General features: G+C 41.2%; 1 protein-coding gene across 1 annotated transcript; it reads right to left on the bottom strand.

Annotated features, from left to right (window-relative positions):
• Positions 1–2,737: 2,737 nt before the first annotated feature.
• Positions 2,738–15,220, bottom strand: gsg1l2b (gsg1-like 2b). The gene is made up of 5 exons (XM_052478139.1): positions 14,701–15,220; positions 13,215–13,262; positions 10,277–10,429; positions 6,366–6,477; positions 2,738–5,992 (listed from the first exon to the last, which is right to left on the bottom strand). Exons 1-5 carry the CDS (start codon positions 15,002–15,004, stop codon positions 5,650–5,652), a joined length of 960 nt encoding a protein of 319 aa, XP_052334099.1. The 5' UTR covers positions 15,005–15,220; the 3' UTR covers positions 2,738–5,649.
• Between the last annotated feature and the right edge of the window lie 656 nt (positions 15,221–15,876).

The following is a 15,876-nucleotide window of genomic DNA, read 5'->3' on the forward strand; positions in this document are numbered from 1 at the left end:
CATCAATCTACACACAATAAATCATAATGACAAAGCTAAAACAGGTTTAGACATTTTTGAAAATGTATTCAAATAAAAAAACAGAATGACCTTATTTACATAAGTATTCAGACCCTTTGCTATGATACTTCATATTGATCTCAGGTGCATCCTGTTTCTATTGATCATCCTTGAGATGTTTTTACAACTTGATTGGAGACCACCTGCGGTATATTCAATTGATTGGACATGCTATGGAAAGGCACACACCTATCTAGTATATAAGATCCAACAGTTGACAGTGCATGTAAGAGCAAAACCAAGGGAATTGTCCGTAGAGCTCCGAGACAGGATTGTGTCGAGGCACAGATCTGGGGAATTGTACTAAAAAACGTCTGCAGCATTGAAGGTCCCCAAGAACACAGTGGCCTCCTTAAATGGAAGAAGTTTTGAACAACCAAGACTCTTCCTAGAGTTGGCCAAACTGAGCAATCAGGGGAGAAGTGCGTTGGTCAGGGAGGTGACCAAGAACCCGATTGTCACTCTGACACAGCTCCAGAGTTCCTCTTCCAGAAGGACAACCATCTCTGCAGCACTCCACCAATCAGGCCTTTATGGTAGAGATGGCAGACGGAAGCCACTCCTCAGTGAAAGGCACATAACAGCCCACTTGGTGTTTGCCAAAAAGCACATAAAGGTCTCTCGGACAATGAGAAACAAGATTCTCTGGTCTGATGAATCTAAGATGGAACCTTTTGGCCTGAATGCCAAGTGTCACGTCTGGAGGAAACCTGCCATCATTCCTACAGTGGAGCATGGTAGTGGCAGCATCATGCTGTGGGGATGTTTTTCAGCAGCAGGGACTGGGAGACTAGTCAGTATCGAGGGAAAGATGGACGGAGCAAAGTACAGAGAGATCCTTGATGGAAACCTGCTCCAGATCGCTCAGGACCTCTGACTGGGGCAAAGATTCACCTTACAACAGGACAATGACCTTAAGCACACAGCCATGACAGCACAGGAGTAGCGTTAGGACAAGTCTTTGAATGTCCTTGAGTGGACTTGAACCCGATCAAACATCTCTGGAGAGACCTGAAAATAGCTGTGCAGCGATGCTCCCCATCCAACCTGACACAGCTTGAGAGGATCTGCAGAAAAGAATGGGAGAAACTCTCCAAATACAGGTGTGCCAAGCTTGTAGCATCATACTCAAGAAGACTCGAGGCTGTAATCACGCCAAAGGTGCTTCAACAAAGTACTGAGTAAAGGGTCTGAATACTTATGTAAATGTGACATTTCAGTTTTTGTTTTTTACTTAAACATTGTTTTTGCTTCGTCATTATGGGGTATTGTGTGTAGACGAGGGGAAAAAACTATGCAATGATGTAACATAACACAATGTGGAAGTCAAGGGTTCTGAATGCGTTCTGAATGCATTGCATATTAATATGGGATATTCTTAGCCCTTTCCCTGGTAGCTTATTGGAGATAGACATAATATGGAGACAAAATAAATGTGTGTGTGTGTGTGTGTGTGTGTGTGTGTGTGTGTGTGTGTGTGTGTGTGTGTGTGTGTGTGTGTGTGTGTGTGTGTGTGTGTGTGTGTGTGTGTGATATTGGGCTGATGCTACTGACCCTGAGGCTTGGCTTCAATGCTCTTAGTTGTTGCGGAAATCGACCCACTATGCTGTTTACTTTCTGCATCTACGTCATATCACTGAGTCTACCTTTAAACCAATATTTTGGTATCATTTGGTGTTTTCTTCAGCAGAAGCTTTTTGGGTCCAACGGGCTGCTGTAGGGCCCGTCTCCTATTTGCATGTATTTGCACTAGTTTGAAAACATTAAATGACAATAAAACTTATTTTGAAGCAAATGTCACATTGTATCTTTGTACTTTTGTCAACACTATTGTACTGTAATAGATGCGGTGGTTGTGTGTATAAAATGAAGAGTGAGAGAGGGAGAGGGTGAGAGAGAGAGTGAGAGTGGAACAAAGCTTCAGAAATTGAGCTGAATAGAGAGCAATAGTAATTGCGTCTTTTTGTAGGCACTAACCCCGCCATGGCTCATTTGTCAAAGCCTTTGGGGAAATAAACTGGGTTTTTTTTGGAGGGGGGATAAAAAGCCGAAAATAATGTCTGTGGTAAACACAGGCTTAGCAGATCTTATATGTTTCGTTCTATGCGATAATCTTCATCAGCGAATGTCACTTTTGTGAATTTGGAAGCATTTATGTAATCAAAACAAGCACATAAAGCATGTAAACGTTTCATAATTCATAAAGGTCATGTTAATTGACTGATATCTCATAGAACAAAACATAGAAGATCTTCTAAGCCTCGGACATGATTCAAATCCCTTTCTTTTGCCATTCATTTCCCCCATAGGAATGTTCGAACTGACCTGCGGTAACTCGTTTCTGGTTTTGAGGACTACAAGCTGGTGGGACCCATTGAGCTCAGTCAGCAATAAGGCAGACCGCCATAGTGACAGAAATGAGTAACCACTGGCCTGCAATGGATATCTTGGCAATATCCATTTGGCAATCTTTCGCCAATCATCGAATCCCTAACACCGTGCGGTCCTTCTCACATAATGTATCGGACCATTCCTTTGTCAATTTAACTGTACACAGTTCTGAGTTCAGAAAAATAAAGAAACAAATAAAAATGAATATTTTTGGTCTGACTTCTACGCTAAAGTTATCAGTCAATTAAACAAGGTAGACTTACAGATGTAGTATAATAGTATAAAAATGTATTATTTTATTTCTGTTATCAATGCTGAACCTTATTAGTACATAACAATATAAACAATTACATTTGGCAATAAACAAGGTACTTTATTTAATGCTTCATAATTTGCCCTTATATCTTTGATATAAATGTATAATATTCTGCACATCTTAACATAGAATTCCTATAATTTAAATGAATCATTGCAGTTAATCACACACATGAAGTTACCAAAATAGCACTTTACACAAATATGACACCAACACACATTAAAGGAGCATAACCATCTCCGCCTTGAGAACAAGGAAGAACAAATTTAACATGGCAGGAAAATGTCAAATATCTTTAATAGAGTAGCTTAATTCAACAGTGAAATTAAACAAATGTATTTGAATGTTAATAAATAAATAAGAAAACGTAATACACATTATATACAGAAATAAATGATCAAATTAACTTCAAGTCATTGTAGGTAAGTTATACTGACTATTAAAGTATAAATCATAATTATCTTCAATACCGTTTTGAAATACAATTATTTGATGCTGGTTTATTCAACTTCCAAGTCTATAATGTGTACATTGATGGGGAATCTCTATCTGTTGCCTTCGGTATTTCACTACAATTGTCAAGTACATCTTTTCATTTCCTAGGAATCAGCAAAAAAAAAGCAATACATCTATCTGCACATGGAAAGAAAGAGCAGGAAATAATAATGGCTGAGTTTTGGCTGTTTGCACATCTACATAATGGAATCTCCCGTGTCTCATTAGAGCGAGAACAATAGGAATAGAAGTTGGCCTTTGTAACTTTGTAACAGTCTCCCACTCAGTGCTCTGCATGCTGTTTGAAGTGGATCACAAGACAGGAGCTGGAATCAAAGGCACTCAGCATGGCCTGGGAATTCTCTCTACCTCATCCTTTATCTATTTCTACTCTTTATCATCCCCTATGTCTCTATCCACATATATACATACTGTATATATAGTGCCTTCAGAAAGTATTCACACCCATTGACTTAGAGCTGAATTTAGAAGGATTACATTTGGATGTTTGTCACTGGTCTACACACAATACCCCATAATGTCAAAGTGGAACTATGTATTTCAACATTTTTACCAATTAATAAAAAATGAAAAGCTGAAATGTCTTGAGTCAATAACCCTTTCATTATGGAAAGCCTAAATAAGTAAACATGTGCTTAATAAGTCACATAATAAGTTGCATGGACTCACCGCGTGCAATAATAGTGTTTATCATCATTTTTTTAATGACTACCACATCTCTGTACCCCACACATACAATGAACTATATTTTAGGTCCCTGAGTCGAGCAGGGAATTTCAAACACAGATTCAACCGCAAAGACCAGGGAGGTTTTCCAATGCCTGGCAAAGAAGGGCACCTATTGGTAGATGGGTAAAATTGAATATCCCTTTGAGCATGGTGAAGTTATTAATTACAATTTTGATGGTGCATCAATACAACCAGTCACTACAAAGATACAGGTATCCTTCCTATCTCAGTTTCCGGAGAGGAAGGAAACCACTAAGGGATTTCACCATGAGGCCAATGGTGACTTTAAAACAGTTACAGAGTTTAATGGCTGTGATAGGAGAAAACTTAGCATGGATCAACAACATTGTAGTTACTCCACAATACTAACCTAATTGACAGAGTGAAAAGAAGGAAGTCTGTACAGAATACAAACATTCCAAAACATGAATCCTGTTTGCAACAAGGCACTAAAGCAATTAACTTTTTATCCTAAATACAAAGTGTTATGTTTGTGGCAAATCCAATACAACACATTACTGAGTACCACTCTCCATATTTTCAAGCATAGTGGTGGCTGCTTCATGTTATGGGCATGCTTGTAATCGTTAAGGACTGGGGAGTTTTTCTGTATAAAAAATAAACTGACTGGAGCTAAGCACAGGCAAAATCCTAGAGGAAAAGCTGGTTCAGTCTGCTCACCTCCAGATAGTGGGAGATGAATTCACCTTTCAGCAAGACAATAACCTAAACACAAGGCCAAATCTACACTGGAGTTGCTTACCAAGAGTACAGTGAATGTTCCTGAGTGGCCGAGTTACAGTTTTGACTTAAATCTACTTGAAACTATATGGCAAGACATCAAAATGGTTGTATAGCAATGATCAACAACCAATTTGTCAGAGCTTGAAGAATTTTAACAATAATAAATTGGCACGTTTATCCCAATCCAGGTATTGAAAGCACTTAGAGACCTACCCAGAAAGAATCACAGCTGTAATCGCTGCCAAAGGTGATCCTACAAAATATTGACTGAGGGGTATAAATACTTACGTAAATGAGATATTTCTGTATTTCATTTTCAATTAATTTGCAAACATTTCTTAATACATGTTTTTACTTTGTCATTATGGGGTATTGTGTGTAGATGGTTGAAAAAAATGTATTCCGGCTGTAAAGCAAAAAGTCAAGGGATATGAATACTTTCTGAAGGCACTACATATATACATATATATATACATACATATATATATATATATACACACACACACACACACACACACACACACACACACACACACACACACACACACACACACACACACACACACACACACACACACACACACACACACATTTATATATATTTTTTCCTGAAATTATCCTTTATCCATCTCTCCTCTATCCATTTCTCCTCTCTGCCTTTTCATTTCTACCATTTATTACTGCATCCTCTGCTATCCATTTCTCTCATCCTCAACCCATCTCTACCTCGGCTTGGAACATCGGGGAAACTTTGAGTTGGATTTCCTCTAACACGAAGTCACAGTTGCTATTTGGTTTGTAAATTGGGTGGCAGTCATTTGTGTGTATGTGTTTTTGTTTGTGTGTATATGCGTACTTGTGCGTGCCTTGATCAGTCTCCTATAGTTCCCTCCTCAGCAGTACTCCTCTCTTTGTGGATCCGGCAGGTCATTCAGGTCCAGAAACACTGAAGCATTGGACAGCTTCCTTCCATTACTGGACAAGTCCAGCAATTCCTCTGCTGTGCAGCCTGAGCTGGGTACTGAGCTGATGTACATGTCCCACACCTGTTCCACATGTCCAACGTGTCCCACCCCAACCCCTGGTCCAGAGTCCAGCTCCAGAAGCTTCTGCTTGATCTTCAGGTTCTTCTCAATGTTTCTGCGCTTGTGTTTGAATTCCAGGATGGTCTTGGTGTAGCGGTTGATGATGGTTACTGAGGAGGCCATGCAAGCTGTGAACGAGCTCCACGCCAGGCTAGAGAGAGAGAGAGAGAGAGAGAGAGAGAGAGAGAGAGAGAGAGAGAGAGAGAGAGAGAGAGAGAGAGAGAGAGAGAGAGAGAGAGAGAGAGAGAGAGAGAGAGAGAGAGAGAGAGAGAGAGAGAGAGAGAGAGAGAGAGAGAGAGAATAATAACAATAAGGAGATGAACAGATAAACATTTATACGTCAAAGCCACATCTTTATTGGCAGGTGTGTAGAAGTGGACTGGTAGAGAGGGAGATTAAATAAAAATCAAAAACTGATTTAAAGACCTTTCTCTGTGTGTGTGTGTGTGCGTGTGTGTGTGCGTGTGCGTGTGTGTGTGTGTGTGTGTGTGTGTGTGTGTGTGTGTGTGTGTGTGTGTGCTTACATGTATGACCAGCTGTAGTCCCATGTCTGAGGCTTCCAGTCCTCTGGCCCCACACTGACTGTCAGCTGGAAGGCTGTAGTGAACATCATGTGGGCCACCATGCCGAGTAGACCTGGAAAATCAAGTAAAAAAACAACAGCATCTCAATCGCGTACATGCATTTCTTGGAGCAATGTTGTCGATTTTCAAAACAGAGTCCACAAGACACAGAACTCTGTAAATGCGTTTTCAAAATGGACTTGCCTTCTCAAAACATAAACACATTCATCTAAACTATATTATAATGTAAAAATCGCTAATATATTCATAAACAGAACACGACTGTCTGCAAAAAGATAAACGCAACCATACTTGTCTCTTGAGTCCAAGCAGACAAAACAGAAAGTTCCAGTAGATCAATACATATTCTTTGCAGTCACTAAATCATGATGATCAAAATTGGGAGTACATCTATCCAATGGTGCAGAATTATGGGCAATTACTCTCCTTTCATGCATATTTCACCAAACAATTTAATACAGATCAAATCAAATGTTATTCCTGATAAAAAATCAATAAAAAGCTCACTGTGTGCAGGATTCGTTCATCTGTATCACCACAATCCAAATGCATGTATTCAATACATAGGCTGGTTTCCCCACAGTTTTGTAGCCTTTTCATTGGCACACAGAAACACAATCCATAATAGAAATAAGGAACGGTGAATACAAATGGAGGAACATATCTGATATGAATGTACGGTATAGGCCTCAATCCACACCAAAGCAAAGCTCTGAAATGGAAGGTCACAACATTGGAGATGACGACATAGGAGTAACCCAAAGTTACTCCTACTCTCTGAATATCTGCAGTATTAAAACACATTTTTTTGACAGTCCCCATTGCCTAGATATTTCTCTATATTGTACACAGTATGAACATGATGGCTTGATTTATAATTGTGTGTAGTAGTATTTACTGATTGCTGGAAATAGTGAAGACAGTGGCACACATTTCTCTTCTGATGAAAACAATGTGTATATACTCAGTGAAAACGGTATTCACCGATGACATTTGTATTTAACGTTTAGCAGAAGATGGTCTAAGACCTGCCAGCAAGGTAAAAAGGCAAGAATATTATCAGAAGTTATGTAAATGCATTTAAGCATTTAATCATTGCTGTTTTGCTATAGATACGTTTGAGCACAGACCCCAAAATATCTTGAACACGATTGGGAAAACTGTAAACTAGTCCAGCGCTGTAGAATAGAGCGTTATAAAGAAGTGTGTGAAGTTCCAGTGTTCACCACAGGGAGACAATGTTGAGCTATAATGGAACCTACTGTAGTCCTTGAGCGCTACAGGGTGTGCAGACATTTCTTCCATCCCAGCACAAACACACCAGATTCAGCTACACTAATCCTCATCCTAAAGTCCTTGATGATGAGTTGATAGTTGAATCATGTGTGTTAGTGCTGGGCTGGAACAAAACCTTACTGCCCCTGTAGCAGCTCTCCTGGACGAGAGTTAGAAACCACTGGATTATAGCACTTGGTTAAGCAGAGAAGAGTTGTGCCAGTGTATGGGATTGGCAGAATGACCACTTAACTGGCCTGTTGGCTAATTTGGAGTCATGCAATTGTAATTCTGCTCTCTTTCCCTCTCTCTGCCAAAACCTCCAGTCGCTCTGCCAATCATTGTTAATAAACTGTGGCATGTAGCCTAACGGTTAAAGAGGCAAGCCAGCAACCAAAGGGTTGGCAGTTTGAATCCTGGGTCCGATGGGAAAAATCTGGCGGGAAATGAGCTGGCAACCACCTCTCTGCCAATCTTTATCTCTTTCTCCCAAGCACAGCTCAGTCACACAATCAAGAGATCAAGATTCTTCCCACATATCCACCCACTCAGTCAACCCCAATGGCATGGAGAATATAGCCTAAAGCTTTTAATATCCGCGGCACAGGGCTGGAGTGATCCTTCTCCCTGGGATTACCCACTGTCCCTCCATGGGTTTCCAGGGAATGTGCGTCCTGAGGTCTCTCTCTCTCTCGGTCACTGTCTCTGTGTCTGGTGTATTAATTCCATGGTTAGAGAACAGAAGATCATAGGTTTGAATCTCATTGACGCTGTGTCACTGTAAAAAATACATGTGTTAGCATGATTAAAAAAAGTTTACCCAAAATAAGCTAGCATTGTTAGTCATATTGAAATGTTCACTTTTGTTCTCAGAACGTTTTAAAAAAACGTTCAGTTTTACCGGTCAGGAAACTTATGCCTTTGTTCGCACAACCCATGTGAAATCAAAAACATGTTCTCACAACTTCCAAGGAACCAAATGTGTTAGCTGGGAAGTGTTTACATAACTATTGCATACTAGGTCTACTGGCAGAAATCCGTTTAGTATCTGATTATTAGTGTGCATGTAAACGTACTCAATGTGTCTTCCGTCAATCACAATCAGAACTTCCTTCAGGCAGCACCTCTACTAGTACACGACTTTACACAACTTTTTTTCCTCCCTAAAACTAAGCTAGGCTTATTTCCCAGAGTGGTGGGTGAACCAAGCTGAATATTTGGAGTAATTGTTCTCTTCTTGGTAATGGTAAAGTATAAAGTTAATCACCCATATGGGCTGTTTGTGCTAAGACAAAGACCTCTCTCTTTCTCTCTCTCCCTCCCCCTCCATACCCCACTCTCTCTATCTCCTTTGACCCCCCCTCTCTCTTCCTCCATACTCTCTCCCAGTCTAGCCTGAAGGAGCATTAGGTCAATAACTGAAAGGTTGCTGGATCGAATCCCTGAGCTGACAAGGTAAAAATCTGTTGAGCAAGGCAGTTAACCCACTGTTCCTCGGGCGCCGATAATGTCGATTAAGGCAGCCCCCCGCACCTCTCTGATTCAGAGGAGTTGGGCTAAATGCGGAAGATGCATTCAACTGTACAACTGACTAGGTATCCCCCTTTCCTTCTCCAAACACCCCCATTATAAAAAAAGTGTAATAATGATTTGTCTGGCCTCTAGTATTCTTCTGGAAATCATTACAACAAGATGCTGAGCTAGGTAAACTGTGTAAGCCCCTCTATAAACTATATTAACACATTAAAAACAGGAACAACAGTAAACCCTTTTATTGATTACATTTGTTGTTTGTAAGCAGGACAGGATAACTCCCCTGTGACGAGACTGTTTTTTTTGCGAACAATTTAATTGTGTTTTGAAATGTATGTTAAATCAGTGGTTGATTTGAGGTGGCCATTAAAGGGAAAATAAAGAGTTTCCTGCCATTTCATTATTCACTCTTGGTCCTTTTCTGCAAACCAAACGATCACAAATGACCTGGATGCAAGACTGAGGTTTGGATGACAGATAGGATAGCTAACATCGACTCAGACATTATCGTCTGGTTTCAAGGATCCAGATTAAGCCTACTCCTGGATTGACGAGTGTTTGAGCATAGACCAGGAGCAGGCAAACCAGCGCCATGGTTCCAGAGTCTACTCTAGACCATCACTTATCCAACAGAACACTGAAGTCTTGTGTCTGCAGAAGGCAAGTGCTCCTCTAATAGCCAACATCCATCCACTAGGACCAGATCAATACTAATCCAGACAAAACTAGACCAGCTGTCTGAAGAAGACAAATGCTCCTTGGGTGGAAACAGTCTCATAGGAAGAGTAGCCCAGTCTGCAGCCCCATAGATAGCAGTGAGCTGTTTTAGCTGCTGAAAGCTGTCAGTGTGAAGACCGTGTTGATCTGCAGGGTTTCTATTGTCCCAGTCAGGAACAAAAGATTGAGACGCAAACTAACAAACAAACCATTGTTCTAACCCTAACCGAAAGCAGTGGGGAGAGGAGAAAAGGGACCGACTCAATCGGGAGAAGAAGCACATGCAGACGTAAAAAAATAAAAAAGCATGTTAAGTGTGTTGTTACCTGACAGGACAGTGAATATGGCAGCGAAGGCGTTGAGTTTGAGGCCGTCGATGACGTTTCCTAAGTGACACGCCTCTATGGACATGAGGATGCCTCCGGTGGCCAGGAGGAGAATATACAGACATTCTGACACGATACACAGCCACAGCACTCCTAGGGGGGGGATTGCAAGAGGGTGGGGGGGTTAGGTGAGGGAGTTGGACAAGTGACCCCTTCACCCATATCATTAACCTTCACTGTCACAGAGAAGATGCATCCTTCTTAGACAGACACACACGCCACACACCATGCTTGCTCACTCACACACACGCGCGCACACACACACACACGCGCACACACACACACACACACACACACACACACACACACACACACACACACACACACACACACACACACACACACACACACACACACACACACACACACACACACACACACACACTGCCTGGGCTATGGATGGTGGGTGAATGATCCTTGATATGGGCTGCGGATGGTGGGTGAATGGTCCTTGATATGACCAGGGTAAAACTTAACATTAAGTTGCCCATATTACTATGTAACTACATAGTAGTAACAACATAGTTACAAACGATAGTTACATAGGTATTACTATGCCCAGCGATGCAAGCCGACCAGTCGAGCTAAATGCCTTCTATGCTTGCTTCGAGGCAAGCAACACTGAACCATGCATGAGAGCACCAGCTGTTCCGGACGACTGTGTGATCTCGCTCTTCATAGCCGATGTGAGTAAGATCTTTAAACAGGTTAACATTCGTAAGGCCGCGGGGCCAGATAGAATACCAGGACGCATACTCAGAGCATGCGCTGACCAGAGCATGCGCTGACCAGAGCATTCACTGACAATTTCAACCTATCCCTGGCCTGGTCTGTAATAACAACTTGTTTCAAGCAGACCACCCTGCCCAAGAACGCCAATCAACACCATCATCCCAGACACCCTGGACTTACTCCAATTTGCATACTGCCCCAACAAATGCACAGATGACACAATCTCTATTGCACGCTACACTGCCATCACCCACCTGGACTAAAGGAATACCTATGTAAGAATGCTGTTCATTGACTACAGCTCAGCATTCAACACCATAGTCCCCTCCAAGCTCAAGACCCTGGGACTGAACACCTCCCTCTGCAACTGGATCCTGGACTTCCTGACGGGCTGCCTAGGTGGGAGTATGGCAAAAACACATATGTCACGCTGACCACCAACACGGGTGCCGCTCAGGGGTGTTTGTTTAGTCCCCTCCTGTACTCCCTGTTCACCCACGACTGCATGGCCATGCATAACTCCAACACCATAAGTACCGTAAGTTAGCATTTCACGGTTAGTCTACACCTGTTGTTAATGAAGCATGTGACAAATAAAATTGGATTTGATTGATTTGAGCAATACCTATGTAACTACTATGCTGTTACTATGTTGTTACTACAGTTATATTACTGTGTAGTTATATAGTAATAAGGGGCAACGTATAATAAATAATAAATCCATGTTATTACTAACCAATTACAGTGTAATTACATAGATTATAACACTGTTAGCTACATTGCTATAAGACCTGTAGAATGTTAAGTGCTGCCAACCACAGTTACAATTTTTAAGTTAAAAGTAGGCCTAGAACTCGGGTAATAATTTAATCTATTATTCTCTCAGTGAAAGGGCAATCATTTTTACTTGTTCCGACCAAATTCTTCAATAGTATTGGTATTTATTAGGATCCCCATCAGCCACTGCAAAAGCAGCGGCTACTTTTCCTGGGGTCGTCATGGGATTTCAATAATATTAATCAAAGGTGTTCATTTAAATTTCATGGCAGGATCAAGATGCACATTAAAAAGATTGAAGGTAGTCTGTGATTTATGCAAATGAGTCTCACATATGTGTCTCTTTCACATTTCGTTTTTTGTTTGTTTGTCTAGCTGAGAGTATCCCTTTAGCTATTTCAATAACTGCAATTCCCTAACCAACATATCCTCCATCACAAAAGCACACAGAAAGGTATGGACTTATTGGATGAAATCAAATCGTGAAACCAACAAGGGCCCTATGGAAGTAAGTCATAATAATGCCCATTTTGGGCACAGAGACAGTGACATTGGACTCAATTGAGTTCACAATTGGACATGTTTAATCACATCTCTCAGACTGAACAGGTGAAGTTACAACTAAACCACAATCAGTTTCGGGTGTCTGTCATTCTCATTCTTTCATTCTGTCAGTGTCACAGGAAGATTTAATTCCAGACAGTGCGTGTGTCTGGTCTTGTCCTGTTAGGAAGCTATTCAACAGTCTTTCGTGTGGTACTGAATTAGGCATGCACAGGTTGTATGTTTGTGTGTGTTTGTGTGTAGTGAATTAGTGTGCCAACACGGAGGAGGCAAAAAGAATGAAGGATGGATGTCTGATTGGCAGAGTGAGGTGCTATCTATTCATCCTCTCTCTTTCTATCCATCCTCTCATCCTCTTTGAAGACCTATAGAAGTCCAAACTCTGCTGAATTTGAATGAGTAACTACAGCATGGATAACACACCAGATAATACTGATCAACTGCTTCTCAGGTGTGTTAATGCTGGGCAGGAACAAAAGCCTGCAACCCCAGTAGCTCCCCAGGACAACGCAGTGTTTCTACTCTTCTTTAAATGCTGTTAGGTATGCACTTTTCAATTGACATATCCAAATAAGCCTTAAGGACAACTTACATCTCAGTTGAGCCCTGCATGTGAACCTACTCCATGATTATTAAGTGACTGGGTTCAATTTTCACCTTTTGCACTTGCAATTCCTGTTATAAAAGAGATGACTTGAATCTTGATCAAAATACAACACCAATTTAGCCATTCACAGATGCATAGCAAATTGTGTTAATAACACATACATTACAATGTAATAACATGTTACTACACAAAACCTACCTCTTTCATGTGAGGGTGTGACATAAATGAAACTTCTGCAGATTTCACCTGAAATAGAATATCCCACAAAATCAAAAACAATACAGTCAAACACTCAGTCATCATATTTCGAAGGTGGCTAAACCCGTGCAGTCTTTTGTACCATCCCTGTTGAAACACACCTGATTCTACTACTCTGCAGGACATTTTTCAGGTGTGAAAAGGCCTGCATTCGTAGCATACCCAGCAGCTCTTCGAGATGAGTGTTGGCCACCCCAGTGACACAAGATTGACACCAAACATATCGAATTTCCGTCCTATTCCCACACTGCCGTGCAGACTATTTTATGGCATATTTACGAGACGGTAAAAAGGTCGTGATTGGGAGTCCCATAGGGCGGCGCACAATTGGCCCAGCGTCGTCCGGGTTAGGCCGGTGTAGGCCGTCATTGTAAACACGATTTTGTTCTTAACTGACTTGCCTAGTTAAAAAAAAAGATTTATTTTTTAAATCCGATGACCGGTCAGCAACAGCTATCCGTTCTAAAATATGTATATGTTACAACTGTCGATGTGATTTCTCACGCTTGACATTCTTGCTCTCGTTGAAGGTAATTCTTTCACTTAGGCTATCCAATATTTTTGAAGGAACGGGTAATTTCAGAGATGGACATTAATTATATCAATAGCTACAAAAACCCTTCACATGCAATGCACGCAGCTATGTCACTGTGTCGGACATCAATTAACTAAGCTGCGATTGTTTCATTTTTTTTTAAATATAGGCCTACCCATTGATTCTTGAAAAAATATATAATTTAAACATGCCTCATGAGTTTAGCTCAACTGTCGTACCCCATCAGAACCCAAATTATAAACAGATTTTATTTACTCCAACGTTTGTAATCTAAATGTAAACAAACATCCTCGAAACATGTTGTTGATATCATGGATGGTCAGCCCTTGCTTCCATAGCTCTGTCTATGAATTTGAGAGTGGTTAAATTTCGCCAACCACAACCCCATCCCTCTGCTATTTAACAAAACATTATTTTTGGGATTTCAGATTTCAACTTTAAAGTAAACAGTCAAATGAAAAAGATATTACCTAATACAGCTCACATAACAACTATGGACATTTAATTTATCACAAAAGACAATAACAAATACATAGGCATAGCCTACACATGTGCATAGTCCATGATTCTGGGAACCCAATTATAACCTTCCATTTAAAAACTAGGCTATTTCCTTCATGTCTATACATGCGTGCAGGTGGGTCACATCGCGGCGTGCGAAAAAGTTATATTCTCTTAGCTTCTCTTACCTGGTTCAAGACAACTGGAAACTTGGGGGAAAAAACTAGATCCAACTGGAAAAAATAAATATTTTGACCGGTCATCCAACTCGGAATTCCAAGTTGGAAGTGAAGATCATTGACGTTATGATTTGACCTTGTTTTTTACCCCGAGTTTCCAGTTGAAGTGAAAGCACCATCTCATTCTTACCTGTCATATTGACGTTCTCCTCGCACGAAAACCAGATCCCGGTGTGGAACTTCCTCATAATGTACTTGTCCTCACCGGACTCCCAGATGTACTGGACCAGTCTGCTGTCGTTGATGTTCGAGCTGTTGAACCTGATACAGAACGACTGTTTCGTGGTGACCGGTCCGGTACAGAAAGGTTTTGCAACTTTCCGTGTCCCCTCGCACCAGTAGCTGGTTGTCAACGCAGACACGGCTAGAATCAGCGCGAGGAAGTTCAAGGTAAGAGCCAGGGATACCCTCCGCTGCCGATCCATCCCTCCCATAATGGCAAACGGGAATGGGAGACGCACTTAACCCCAACGTTCAACACAATATTTGGCGACTTCTCCTCAGATCCTCCTCCAGTTATCCGGCTTTCCGATAATATATCAACGGGCAATTACAGCTGCGTGATACTCCTGCATGTGGAGCCAATCCTCAGATATGCTCTTTTGAGAGTCTGATACTCTCACGTTGTAGCTACCCATCCTCCCCCTCCTTTCAAGTGTATCTCTCCCTGTCTCTCCTCCTCTGTTGAAGGGGGAAGGTTGCCAGCTCCCACCTGTCCTTCTGTATCCTAGTTGAGTCCGTCTGTGCAGTCAACCACACACACACACACACACACACACACACACACACACACACACACACACACACACACACACACACACACACACACACACACACACACACACACACACACACACACACACACACACACACACACACACACACACACACACGAAAGGCCATTCAATGAGTAGTGTAATGTAGTTGAGTAGTGTAATGTAGTTTACAAAGTTCGATAACTGGCTCTTCACTTTTTATTCATCTTTATTTAACCAGGTAAGCTAGTTGAGAACAAGTTCTCATTTGCAACTGCGACCTGGCCAAGATAAAGCATAGCAGTTCGACACACAGCAACACAGTTACACATGGAATGAACAAAACATACAGTCAATAATACAGTAGAAAAAAGAAAACAAAGTCTATATACAGTGAGTGCAAATAAGGTCAAATAAGGGAGTTAAGGCAATAAATAGGCCATGGTGGCGAAGTAATTACAATATGGCAATTAAACACTGGAATGGTAGATGTGCAAAAGATGGATGTGAAAGTAGAGATACTGTGGTGCAAAAAGAGCAAAATAAATAAA

This window comes from Oncorhynchus keta, chromosome 24 (genome assembly GCF_023373465.1).
Source record: "Oncorhynchus keta strain PuntledgeMale-10-30-2019 chromosome 24, Oket_V2, whole genome shotgun sequence".
In the NCBI taxonomy this organism is placed as follows: domain Eukaryota; kingdom Metazoa; phylum Chordata; class Actinopteri; order Salmoniformes; family Salmonidae; genus Oncorhynchus; species Oncorhynchus keta.

What these genes read in the sequence shown, in the direction of transcription:
- gsg1l2b (XM_052478139.1), bottom strand. Translation starts at nt 15,004, where the DNA reads ATGGGAGGGATGGATCGGCAGCGGAGGGTATCCCTGGCTCTTACCTTG. An exon ending in CACACCCTCACATGAAAGAG is followed by an intron (nt 10,430 to 13,214) that starts GTAGGTTTTGTG and finishes TCCCCCCCCTAG; the next exon opens with GAGTGCTGTGGCTGTGTATC. An exon ending in CATATTCACTGTCCTGTCAG is followed by an intron (nt 6,478 to 10,276) that starts GTAACAACACAC and finishes TTGATTTTCCAG; the next exon opens with GTCTACTCGGCATGGTGGCC.